General features: G+C 46.7%; 1 protein-coding gene across 2 annotated transcripts in view; it reads right to left on the reverse strand.

Moving 5' to 3' along the window:
• Nucleotides 1–6,363: 6,363 nt before the first annotated feature.
• The window catches only part of SPECC1 (sperm antigen with calponin homology and coiled-coil domains 1), a 77,467-nt gene continuing 70,153 nt past the window's right edge, over nt 6,364–13,677 (reverse strand). For both annotated transcript variants that reach the window (XM_017731024.1, XM_017731023.1), the window contains 3 exons: nt 12,444–12,560; nt 11,858–11,917; nt 6,364–11,210 (listed from right to left, as the gene is read on the reverse strand). In XM_017731024.1, coding sequence (XP_017586513.1) covers nt 11,121–11,210; nt 11,858–11,917; nt 12,444–12,560 — 267 coding nt within the window. In that variant the 3' untranslated portion in view covers nt 6,364–11,120. The remainder of the gene's footprint in view (nt 11,211–11,857; nt 11,918–12,443; nt 12,561–13,677) is intronic.

The following is a 13,677-nucleotide window of genomic DNA, read 5'->3' on the forward strand; positions in this document are numbered from 1 at the left end:
TGCCGCTGCTGCTGCTCTGGGACACCGGAGTTGCCGCACCAAAAAAAAAAAAAAAAAACGCCACCAGCAGAGTGCTGACCCAAAGGAAGAGATTTCACAAAATCCTGGCAGCGCTCCGTCTGTGGATGGTTATGGCACAGCGGGGCATTTCCTGATGTAAGAAATGGCAAAATACCACGGATTAGCAAATGTTGTTACTCACAGGGCTGAAGTGGTTGAGTTTCGGTCTAAGGAGCTTAAAAAAAAATTGTACCTGATGCAATCACCGAAGAAAGGGGTTGTCTGCTCTGGTGGATCTTAAACCAGCAGGTTAAAGAATGTGAAGGAATGTGAAGATAAATATAATTTAATAACTGGTTACCTTTATCATCGCAGGTTTCATGCTTTATATCGTGTTCACCATCAAAACACAGAGCAGAGATTGAACTTCACACCGCTGCTGAAGCATCCAGCAGCACTGAATAATCCAGGGTAGAAAGTGGGAAAAATTCCAAACAGTAAAGAAAGTAAACCTTCCTGCAGCAAACAGAAAGTAAAAGAAATTGCCATTGATTTACTTTTTCTTTTTAAACAAAGATGGAAACTAAATCCTGTGAAAGAGAATGCTTTCTAAGGATCCAGAGTTAAATCGGAGCAAAAAATACATGGCAAAAATATGATTGAAATTATTCCTGTGGGTGTAGTGCAAATGGAAACACTCCTGTTCATCAGCAATGCTTTGGGTCAGACAGATACAAAGGGGGACTCTTACTCTGTATTGAACAAAGTCATTTTTATCAAGTTGGACATCTCAGGAGCAGGATGCTTAAGGCTGACCAGGATGCTGAAGGAAAGCTATGGAAATTCGATGGGGACAGAGAAGGAGCTGCACGTAGGAGCATCGCTGCCCTTTGCACTTTGGATTCCAGGCACTCTGCAGTCACAGGGAAGGACCAATTCCACGATGGCATTAACTGGGAAACCCATAACTCCCGTGATTCAAGCCTCAGTGTTTGCCTGGAAGTGCCCTGAAAGGAGCAGCAGAGTTTGAGGTGAGCTCAAGGCTCACAGCCCCAGGTCTGGCTGCTCCATCAGCCCTGGCTGGATCCTGAACTTGCCCACACTGGTTTGGTTTATTTATTGTTTTGGGATGAGTGCAGCTTCCCCCGTGCAGAGCCTGTTACAATCATGTAAACTATCACAGAAAAGCACTTCTTCCCCCAAAGCAATGGATTTACATCAGGGTTTTTGTTTTTACACACACTGTTCTCCTAGTGCAGGAACATGTGCCAACAGCCACTTTCTGCTGCTTTACAGCACCTCAGCAAAACCAGAATTAACTTTCTGCAGTGGATACATTTTATTACAGAAAGATCTGCTTTTGTGATCATGGAAGCACTTATTACAGGCTGAGCCCAAGGAAATTGTGGTTTATCACGCCAGACACGGACAGAGAAACCATTATTTCAGGTCCTGATGGGTAGGTTGCTTGGACTAGGTCTCTGTGAGACAGGTTGTGAGGCACTGAATATTGTGGATTTCGCATTACACGGAGATTCATGGCTCTCCAAAGCAGCAGAACCTGTGCCAAGGTCCAGTGGTTTATTCTGGCAGTAACTGGTGCAACTGAACTTACTCCCAACACAACTGCTGCAAGGGGAGCCACGGACAAGCGTGCTCAGCTCTGTTGTACCAAACATGGTTAAATCCTGCTGGCAGGAAGAACAGGATGAGCCCATTCCCAGATCCTGCCCTCCAGCTGTGCTCTTTGAGCCCTCTTAAAATATCTGGCATCACACGCCCTACCATAAAACAGCAGCTGAATGTGCTGCCTTGTGGAGCAACGACCTGAGCACTGTGAAACCCTGCAGCTCCCGGGGCTCAGGGGATCCACAGGTAAGAGGGTGCGAATTTATGTTCTGGAATCCATAGTGGAGCAAGGAAATCACAGAACCATCGAGGTAAACACAGCCCAGAGCCGGCAGCCCGATGGATGATGAAGAATTCAAGAACTGGAGTGCAACAGTACCATGGCAGCACCAGAGCACTGCTGGATGCTCAGATGTCAGAGGCACATGAATCACCACTACTATTATTTTCCTGGATTCCACTTCCCTCCAGGGATTCGCCTCCTAGCACTCACGTAGGGAACAGCAGCAGCAGCCCCAATCTGCTGCTTTCAAGTGCAAGAACTGCCCCGGCTCCTTTGTTCCGAGGGAAACCGATTGAAACGGATCCCGCGTTGCGAACGGCGCTGCTGCGCTGGGAGACGGGAGCGGCCCCCTGGAGCGGCCACAGCCGCTGTCCCCGCGGCTTGGCAGGAGCCCTCCAGCCTCGTACGTGCTGTTCCTTCTGTCGCTGCCGTCCCGGGGGAGCGGAGGGGCCGCCTCGGAGGCCGAGCTCTTCCTGCAGCCCCTGTGAGCTCTCCTGAGCGCGGCCACCGCGCAGGCTCCGGCCGCACCGAGGACTTCCCGAGCAACCTCTGCCTTCACACCTCCAGTGCTCCTGGCCCGGCCACAAAGAGCTGGAGAGGAGCCCCACTAACACATCCCTGCACACACACCCAGCGAGGGGCCCGGCCGGCCCACGGGGGCAAGGCTCTGAGCACAAAGAAAAGCTCCCGAGCCACTGAGAGCTGGGATGTTCTCGCTGGTCCCACAGCCAAATTTGCCAGCTCAGACACTCCTCGGCAACCCCAACAACAATTTTTCCTCTCTAAGCCCACAGAGTTAAAGAACAAGCACTGAAGTGGGAGAGCCTCTGCTGCAAAGGAACACAGACATCTTCTGGCTATCAAAAATAAAGGTGGATGCCACACAAAAAGTTCACCTGTCTTGCTGCTCCGGGCACATTTCGTGTGAGCGTCACACACGTGAGCGCTGCAGAAGTGGGCAGAAGTGGCTCAGCTCAGCACCGGTGGTTTTGCAAGCAGAGCAGCTGCCATCCATCCCTTCTCCCTCTCTCCCCAAAACTGCCCACGACACGGGAGAATAGAAAATCAGGAGACAGAGGCCCTGCCACCAGCCTAGCAGAGCTGGCACTGCCTCCTGAGCCCCATCCCTGTTCCCACTCAAGTCTCCACTGGTACTTCTGAGCTGTTTTGCAGGACAAGACAGAGCCTGTCCTGAGCCTGACTCCAAGAAAGGATTCCCAAGACACAACACAACCCCTAAACCACACAGCAGGTACAAAAACCATCTTCAAAATGGTGCTGCCAGCGACAGGCTGAACTGCTCGCTCTGCCCAAGCCAGGTGGAAGGAATGGATGGCTTTGGATAACTTGGTTATGCAGGCAGTGACACCTCTGCTTGTTTATTGCCCACACTGTGCTGAGCATTAGCACGTCAAAGGCTCCTGAGGAGCTCTGAATTAAATGATGAGGAGAGGAATGGCCCAAGGTGAGGTTTGTAGCTGTAGGGCTGCAGGCGTTTTGCTGGAAGAGATGGAAAGTAAAGAGTGAAATTCCAGGGAAAGCTATTTCCATGCTGGAGATTTCAATCATTCGGTAAAACCCTTGGAAAATCAAACAGAAAAACGACGTTAAGATCATAAACTGCAGATGAACAAACTTGGATTTTCCTAGTCCCCAGGGTCATTGCCAGATAATTTTTGTGTATTATCCTGGAATCTCAAACCGGTGCTTTAAATTATCTCCAAGAACTCATCTCGCAACAGTGCAGGTGTGTGAATTCTTTAGAAGTTGTTTCATTAGAAAACAAAGAAGTCACCACAAGACTGAAAACAAATAAACCATAAACGGCTCCACCAAAGCGGTTGAATTAAAAAGGACAGATTTTGGCTGAGCAGAGGCCAAGGTATGAGAACATCATTTTGAAGAAACTTTTCACTTTTGTCTATGTTTGGTTTTGTGTACTAACCAGCTTCTGGGGTGGAAAGCCAAGTGCCTCTTCCAGCAGGACTTGTGAAGCAAAGCTGCTGCTCAAGCCCCACAGCGCTGAGCCCTGCACGGGGCTCCCAGTGGGTACTGGGCCCGGCGTCTCCTTTATGCTGGTGGAGCTGGTACAGCCAATTTCCCCGAGAAATCGGGAAGCGTTGTGTTTCCAGGCCAACATCAGCCCCGGTGAGGCTGGACGGGCACTGATGCCCTTTGCAATTCAAACAACCTGTGATTGCTTCATTCAAAGCTGAGCTGCTTCCTGAGCTTGCTGAGTGCTCTCTTCACTCCCAATCAACACTTCACGGCAAAAGGAGAAGTGGTTCTGCTCCCTGCCAAGCCCTGACATCAGGGAAATGAGTCCTCACCCCGAGCCTTCAAAGCTATTCAGGTTCATGTACAGATGTGACATTTGGAGCTCCAAATGAATGCAGTGAAAGGACTTGAATGGGTGCAACACAACTGCTCTGAATGTGGAGTTATGCTCAAATACAAGAGAAAAGCAAGATTTAATTCAAATCCTTCAGCCGACTTTCTCTGTGCAAGATGAGCTCATGATTTATAAACATCTGTTATTACTATTATTGTCTGTGGCTGTCAGAGGACTTAGAAACCTGTGGTGTTCTAGGTCCCAGCCAGAGCTCTGAAAACCACTTGTGATCCCCGAAAATCAGGCTCCTTTCACAGGCAGGGCCAGGCAGGTCACTCAGGGGTTGAAGAGCAGCTTAGCTGTGGTGAAGGGAAACTGCAGAATACACACACAAATTCAAATGAGCAAATGCAGAGGCAGGACCAACCTTCCTGTGCACAGGCAGCTGCCAGCAGATACTGAATGTGCACTCCAAACCTGTCTGAACCCCAGCATCGTTATTACACAGCCCCTGTTGGATTGCTCCACCAGAGATGAGGATTTTGTTTTGTCCAGGCTCCATAACCGCTGGCAAAAGGAAATCCAGGGCTGTTAAAGCCCAAGAACTTGGATGGTATGGTTTCCATCCTTGCAAAACAGAAACCCTCTGAAAGCAATGTCTAATCACAGCTGAAGGGAAGAACTGGCCTGCACTATCCCCTGGCATATTATTTATTATTAGTATTATTAAGCCCTCTGCAAGCCTCAGACAGAACTCTCCCTTCCCAGAAGTGCTCTCCAGGGCCTTGGCAGTGCAATTGCTCTCCAGGACTGAGCTGTGCAGAGATTATTTTTTATTAATAAATTATTTTTATTCAGACATATTCGGGTTGCCTGGACCGAACACTCTCACTCATGGTTTGCACTGGACCTGCCCTGGCTGTAGTTTAAATTTGGGCAAGGAAAATGACAAATGTTTTATAACTGAAAAACCCCAAGCAAGGCTATAGTTGCAGCCTCACTTCCCAGGAGTTTGAGCCTGTTGGGAGAATGTTGGGAATGTCCTGACGAATCGCTCACCTGGGGAGTTCCTTTGTCTCCATGATTAGAGCCAGGGAGTGGCTTCCTGTGAGAGAAAAGATGAGCTGCCCGAGGAGCCAAAAGTTACAGCACATTAAGGTGGAACAAGGGTTTGAACTGCTATAAAGTCTTTTTTTTTAAACCGATAGAAGTGACAACACGGAGTTTTGCACAGCAGGTGTGCAGCTGTCTGCGTGGAGCAGGTTAAGAAAGGCATTTACTCCCACGCTAATTCTCTCAATCCTGTTACTTTCTCTTTAACCAGCTTAAACTCTTGCTGAGGGGGTGAGGATGAAGCCTCGGTCATTGCTGTGTACTTAAGAGGGGACAGCAGTTCAGTTTCTGGAGATGTGAATGATGTTTACCCACGCTGGCATTTTACGGCTTCATTTTCTTCCTGTTATGCTCAATAAAACCAGTGACTGCCCCATCATCTGCCCCTCCTGGGTGACATTTACTCCAGGGTCCCACTCCATTCCAGTATCAAACTCTGAATAATTCTGTGAGGCTTCAGCCACCTGGTTCTGACCTTTGCAGCCCATCTGGAAGACTCTTTTATTTTACTCACATTGCTTATGCTCCTCTTCCATCTGTTCTGGCTTCCATCTTTCACCAGTCAGGAAGGGAATTACTCTTTCCACGCCAATCCATGTTCTCCAAGCATCAGGAGTCACAAAAGCACACTGAGCCACACAGCAGCCCTGATCTTGTAATCTCACCCCACCTACAACCACCCACGAATCACCCTGGGAAAATACTGGCCTCGGCTTTTGTGTTCAGTCTCTCTTGCTGAACCAAACCTATCCATGGATATCACTCACAGATAATCTCCACAGACAATCCATCTTTCCCAACAAATGAATCAAAGCACCAGGAGCGTATTCTGAAAAGAGACAGCAGAGCCTGGGAGCATCATTTAATGCCCAGCACTAAAAAATCCCACCTTCCACTAGACCAGATTGCTCAGGGCCCCATCCAAACTGGCCTTGAACACTTCCAGGGATAGGAGATACCTACATACAATACAAAATCCAAAGTAACAGAAACATTTCAACAAACCTCAGAAACAGAAAAAGATTTATTAGAAATATTACACAGATTTTTGCATCATACATTTTAATAATGTTAATATTTAAATATTAGCATGTCCAAATCTGCAATGCTTAGTATGTACATTCTAATGTGCTCTTTGTATAAATTAGGTTACGATGTAACATCTGTACCCAACAGGGAAAGCTAAAACTGTCAGAGGTGATCATCCCATATGACAAACTCAAGCCTGGACCAACAGTCAATAAAAACATTGTGTCCAGCACTGACCAATGGGACTTGGCACACGTGCAAGTCAAAAATGGAGAGATCATCAGCTGAGAAAAAAATGTTCCTTGCAGTTCAGTGAGAAGCTGGTTCTGCACCGTGTCGGTGAGCGAGCGTCGATGGCACTGGGGTTGGTACAAACCAACACAGCTGAGCATAGTAGAACTTATTGCTGGGTTTAAAAATGTCTTAATGCTCCATGCCCTGAGTCTTTTTAGGCAAAAGCCCTCTTGTGACAGGAAAATGCATAATCTCATCCCATACAGACCCTGCCTGTGATCAGATGCACAAGGCTCAGCTTTGCCAAGAGCTGGCCCAGTCAGATCCTTGCTGCTGGTACCCCCAGCACAGCAGGACGAGGGAGGTACGGACAAACCAACAAGCCCAGGCTTGTGTGGTCATTGCCAAGGAAGGGGGAACGTCAGGGAAGCAAAAAGGTGGATTTTTGAAGAGTTCCAGGTCAGGAATCAAACTGGGAAGAACCAGTCATTCTGCCTGCATGTGCTTGGTTCAGACAGAAAGCTTGCACAGAACTCACTGCATGTACAAAACAAGAGAGAAAACCTGAAAAAACCGACTTCGAATAACAAAAAGAAAACTGCCAAAACTCAAAGGGACCCTGCATAAGCCCAAAATCCCTCTGCTCAGCATGGCTGCCTTGCTGCAGTGCAGGAAGAACCAGGAAGTCTTTGTCCCCTTTGCACTGCCACAGCTGCCACTGGCACAGGAAGGGGAGCCTGGCAAAGGCAGCAAACTCCGTGCTGTGTCCCCTCCTCAGCTTCTGAGACCCCCCCCAGGCTGCACTCGTAGGAGGAATGCCCCTCAAGCTGACAATCCACAAGGACTCTCTGATGTCCTTTGTCTGTCCCCTGTCCCTCTCCTCACACACTGGGCTCTCCCTCAGTCTCACCAGGAACTTTCTGAAACAGCTCCTCAGCCCTTCTAGAAAACCTTCCCACAGGGCTGACTCCGGGCTTGCTCCTCACACCTCTGTACCTTCCCAAGCCATGAAACCATTTGTACCTTCTCTGTCTCACCTGAAATTCCAGGAGCCAGATTGTACCTCCCACACTTGAATCTCCTTTCCTCTCTGACACTACAGTACAACAGTCACACGCTGCCATATCCCTCCATGGAATGTCACTGAAACCCCCTTCCTAACCATTCTTCTCACGTGCTCATCCCAAATCAGCTGTTTGGTTCCCACAGACTCCCCAGGTACACCCAGAGGCAGGTGCAGGTGGTGCCTAGGAGTGACAATTCAGGGAGCAAGGGAAGAGATTTATCTGCCTGCACACCAGGGAAAGATCCATTAATCCTAAGAGGCAAAGTCAGAAAGGATTTAGGCAGTTTAGGCAAACCTACTGCTCAACACCATCCTTGTCATATCATCACATCCAGGACATTTCGAGAGAATTCTCAGAACTTCTATAAAGACTATCCATACACCTTCTTGCTTAACTTAATTGAATTCCCTAGCTTTAAAGGCAGCTTGAACTTTAATTTTGCAGCTCCTATCTGAGATGTTTTACAAGGGCCTGTAGAGTCTCTGAAAACCAGGCCAGTCTGCAGCATTGAGTAGGATAAATTTAAATTCATTTTGAAATTTTAAGGCAGCATGAAAAAAACAATAATGACCTGTGAAAATCCAGGTCTAGAAATGTAACTGTGCAAGGTTTAAAAGAAAGAAGCCCCCCCCCCCAATATTGTAACAGTTAAATGAACAAATAAACAATATCCTTAATTTAAAAAAATAATCTGGAAAACCATCTCTCAAAGCATCAGCTTTTTAAAAATGATACGTTTTGCAGGTTTGAGGACTGAAAACTAACATTGAAGAAAAGGTAAAACCAAGTATCTTCTTCCCTACTACACCTCTGTGTTCTAACTCCTAGCTAAGTAAAAAATTTAGGAATACACCACTAGAATTGGATAGAATTAGTGTTTGGTCTATGCTGCTGGGGGGCATGGGAGAGCAAGCTGCAAAGAGATGACAGAAACATTGCTTTGCACAAATCATTTGGAAAAAAACCCAACTGCTGGAGCCCACAGAGCAGAGGATGCTGACCCAGGAAGTAACACACAGCCAGTGGACACTGAGCCACACTGGACACCCTTCCAGTGACCACAGGGTTAAGATTCCCTTGTTTTACATCATTTACTCTGACTTTGAGGTGTTTACCAGACCCTGGGAATTAAAAGTGTTTTTCTCATCCCTGCAAGTGCCCGATTCAAAGCTCACTGAGGAATATGGAATTTTCTGTGCTGACTTCACTACAGCTTTGAACTACAGCTCGTTGGGGAGAACTGGGATCCCTGCCAAGGGACACCTCCAGGGAAAAAGAGCTGCTGCATCCATGAGGCAGTGGAGCTCTGCAGTGTAAGTGCCTCAAGGAACTCTGCTCAGCAGAATTCTCCTCTTCCATCTTATCCAGTATTTGAGAACATGGAGAGCAACTCATTCTGGGTTCTCTATAGAGAGCAGAGTGTGCTGAGAAATCCTGGAGAGTGAATCCCATCTAGAAAGGACTCCCCTGCCTGTGGCAGCATTCACAGCTGCTTTCTCACAGTACAGGATGATACCCAGTGTGCAGGGGCACTGTCAGTGCACTCCCCTGTCCATTTTTATCACACAGCCTCTCCAAAGATTGGAACTGGACTTTCCCAGAGGCAATGGAATAGAATATACTTCAGATTAAAACCAAGAGCAAGTGATGATTTTGTCCTCCTCCAGAACAGGCACACACTGCCTTCCTCCAGCATCTTCTCTGTTCAGTGCACTCGCTGGCTGTGGGCTCTACCATCTATTCCTGAATCCTGTATTTTGCTGTGAGAAAGCCAAAGTCTGAAATATGTTGTTTATTAATGAAAGAGCATTACAAAGTAAAATCAAATCAAACAACAAAGCACTATGGGGCGGACAGAGCCTGAATCAGCCACCTGCAAAGCCCCTGAAAGCCTGAAACCAATCTTGTTCTGTGAAAATCTCTTGTTTCCATTTCATGAACCTTTTTCCAGGAGGTAGGAGCAGTGAGCACTAGTATTTTCTGTAAGAGAGAAATGATCCCTAGCTCCCTAGGCCTAATGTCCACAAAGCATCAGGGTTAAACACAGTAACTAAATATCAACCTTCTTCTACCAGCATGCCCCAAAGAAGCCAGGCAGCCTTTACACGCTCTCCCAGCCCTGCTCCTAGAACAAATCCAGCAGCCTGTTGGATCCTGCCATCCTTGGAGACAAACACAAAAATTAACTTCATCAGGTGAAATAAGAGAAACAGATAATGGACATTTAGCAGTGTCTATCAGACATTTTCCTAAGAGTATTACTGAGGTGGGAAGCCACTCTCTGGCGCCTGATTACAGAGACACAGAGACGGGTTCCAGTTATGCTGTTTGTAATTTGTGGAGTGAAGTTGCAACTTCCATTGGTACTGATATATGACTGTGTTTCTCTGCAGGATAACATCATTTCCAAGCATGTAGCAGTGCCCTACGGATTGTATTTCATGGCCCAGGGCACAGGCTGTCTCTGGATTCCTGCCTCTAGGCACCAATGACATAGCTGTGCTGACTAGACAGGAGCAATACAGAAGGAAGAAGTTACTCCACTCACTCCACAAAAAATATGAGATGTCACTGTACTGCTCACCTGATTACCGGCACCTTCCAAACTAAAGCTATTAAATTGCATTTGCAATGTTCCTGTGATAACTGTGCCTGCACAGTCAGCCGGGAAACTGAGCTCTGGCTTCCCAGAGTAATCAAGTAATGAAGTTGGAGTAATAAACCTATTTTTCCTCATAGAGATTACTTCTGTTTGAGCTGAAATGAAGTCCCAGCACCTAACAGGATCTTTCAGAGTTATTTCACTAACTAGTGATGAACAGAGGGTGGTTTCTGAGTTACAAATGATCCTGTTACCATCCTGCTGGTTATGCTACGAGTAAATTAGTGCAGTTATTGGGTGAGATGTGTGAGAATAACTCAGGTTAAGGTTCTACAACTTAAGTGCATCTGTCAAGGTGTTTTATAAAATATATGGAGGCAAGAAAACAACATGTACTTGGGATGAGTTAAGCATGTTTTGGCAAGAAGAGCATTTTTGTGAACGTTTGTATTAATATGAATCTCCCAGCCTCCCTTGAGTGCCAGCATAGTCCACATTGACTTAGAACTTCATTGTGTTGTAGGTCTCCTGTCGAGGCAAACGTTGTTAGCCCAAGGGATCCTCTTCAGAAATATCCCATGTGTGCTTGAAAACGCTTTGCAATTTCCATGTGGGAGTAAACTTACCAATGGATTTGGTTTGCAAAGATGGACAACAGGGAGTTATTTGGTTGCAGTCCCAGATGGAATCAAAACTACGGAAGAGCTTCCTTTCACACTAAGAGCTTGGGCTGGTTGTGGAAGAGGAGCAAGCGGGTTTTTAAAGTGATCGAGTGCATCTGTAGCATTCTTTGTTCTCTTCCCCACTTCTGTCCAGCTCTTGCTCTGCAGCTCAGGTCTCGAAGTACTTGTAAATCTGGGCCACGTACTGCATCACGCTCTGCCAGTCGGGCCGGTCCGTGTACATCATCTCGCTGAGCTCCTGCACAGACACAGCACCACGCTCAGGCAACCCCACCACGGCTCCTCTGAGAGCAGCTGAGCCCACTGAACTCTTCTGTTTCTACTCCAGAGCCCTCTAAAGCCATGTACTTAAAGGGCCATTGGAATGATCCACTGGTCAAGTGCAATGCTGGAATTTGTTAATGCATTCTACAATCTAAAAGACTTCTGCCCTCTGCAAAGATCAGTTCTCTATGTAACTTCATTTAAGTTGCTGCTTCTTTGCTTCTGTACCTAGCTCATGAACCCCATAAGAGTTTTCCCTTCATATTAAACTTCTCTCTCCCTTGTCATACAGTTAATTTTGGAAAAGGTTTTTTTGAACAGTTCAACAAACAAATTATCTTTCTGTTTCTTAAAGCACTAAAACAAGAGAAGGACATAATCCATATCCTCATTTTAATACTGGATGACCTTCAGCAGTTCCTTCCAATTATATTAATTCCGTGATTCTACAAACTCTTTCTGGAAGTTCTCCTAACACTGTGAACTTTCTGATGGTGGTGCAGCCTTCCCCAGCACTGTGTGACACTCTGAGGGTAAGGTCACTGACTGGCCACATGGCAGCAAGGAAAGGTGTGGGAATGGTGCGTGCAGTAAATGCTCCCTTGCTAAAAGGTTACTCACCAGACTGGGTTTGATGCCCACACTTTCAGCAGCTTGAAATGCCAACAGCAGATTTCTCTTCTGTAGAAATAAAAGTCCAAAAGGATTAATATCAAAGCACTATTCCTGAATCTCTCCTTGCATCTGGTTAATCAGTAAGTTTAAATGAGCAGGGATATTTGAAAACTAAACTACTGGATTCCATACTTGCACACAGACTCTTTTTTGGATTAGTCAGGCACACTCACAAGTTCTTTGTCTTTGAATAGCTCATCTTCTTCTGCCTGGATGACACCCTCTGTTTGTCTTTGACAAAGAGGTTGTTGTGAATCTGATTACAACTGGGAAAAAAACCCACTGAAGTTCTGTCTTTACTCAGAGCAAAAGGTTTCTGCAGAGGTGTTAACTAATACAAGGCATTCACGTACATCATATAATTCTTGTAACAGATACTGTCTTTGTGTTTATCTGCAGCAGTCGCTGGACTCAGGCAACTTGTCACTGACTTTTCACCCTCCATTTCTCTCTGGGAGTTCACTGTTGGTTTCCTTCCCCTTTCCATCCACCCTGTTCACTGTGAACTCTGCAAATGTACAACACAACTCACTTTGTCCTGGCTGTTGAGCTCCTGGTAAGGAATATGTGCAGGCAAATATGTGTGCAGGAGAGCACAGAAGGCCAGCCCGTCACTCCAGCTGCTGCTGAAGTTGGTAATATCAATATTCTGTAAGAGAAAACATGAGCCACCCTTGAACAGTGCTACACAACAACAAAAAAAAAATTCTCCAAACAATAGTTTTTATGCAGCCATGGAACAGAAACCCCAGAGCTGAGCTAGAAACATCTGTGGTGACCACCACTGCCAGCTCCAAAAGGAGGGAGGTGAAGAAGAAAAATTCGGAAAGAAATAGTCTGTTAGAGTTGGGAGTTTATATGGACAAAAAATACATTCCTCCCCTTCTTTCTAGACACTTGGATTGTTCTTTGCCAGTCACATCTCTTACTACAAAGCTGCACTCAGGTGCACAGAGCAAGCCCAGTTTCCCTGCCCGTGACAGCTGAGGTCCAGAACCATGGGGGTTACAGTGACTACAGAAACAGAAAATGCTATTTTGAAGTCAGCCCATCTGCAGAGAACTCCTTTAAAACACAAGATATTTCTGGGGGTACAGACTGCACTCGGGGTTCTTCCCTGGGATGCTGTCATGGGGCACAGCTGCAGTTAAAACAGGCCCGTGGCCCAGTCCTGCTCCTGTGAACAAGGTGACCTTTCTGATGCTCCTGTTTGCCCTGACTGGCCACACCAGCACACTAAGGAATTCCCATGGCCCAGTCTCACTGCTGGAGTAGCAGCTTTAGTTCCAAATGCCAGCTAAAAATGAAACAGTGAACTGACACAGCTCAGAAGAGCAAGAGCTGCTGGAGCAGGGAGGCTCTGGGACACGATGGAGCTGCACCATCTCCCACACTACAGCAGGTGTGCAGTCACCTCCAACCCTTCTCAGCAGCCACATCCTCCTGTCTGCTCAGCTTCCATTCACACCCCCTGCCCCTCCTTTATGTAGCTATTTCCTGGTTTCTTTCAAGACTCCCCCAAAGACAAGGCTTTTACTGCATCTCCCATACAACAGCTGATGCAGACACACTAAAGCCCAGACAGGAATTATTTCAGCATGTGCTCCTCGCTTCTAATGCCTCCCTGATTAATTGTCCAACCTGGACTTGATCCAGTCAGACAGGATTTCAAATTAGTAATAAATGTCCATAACCAAACATGACTCAAATTGAAGCAGTACAGAATATTTCAGGTTACAATACTCCGGCTGTAATAAACGTACAAC

Source organism: Corvus brachyrhynchos, unplaced genomic scaffold (genome assembly GCF_000691975.1).
Source record: "Corvus brachyrhynchos isolate BGI_N302 unplaced genomic scaffold, ASM69197v1 scaffold283, whole genome shotgun sequence".
Taxonomy (NCBI): Eukaryota; Metazoa; Chordata; class Aves; order Passeriformes; family Corvidae; genus Corvus; species Corvus brachyrhynchos.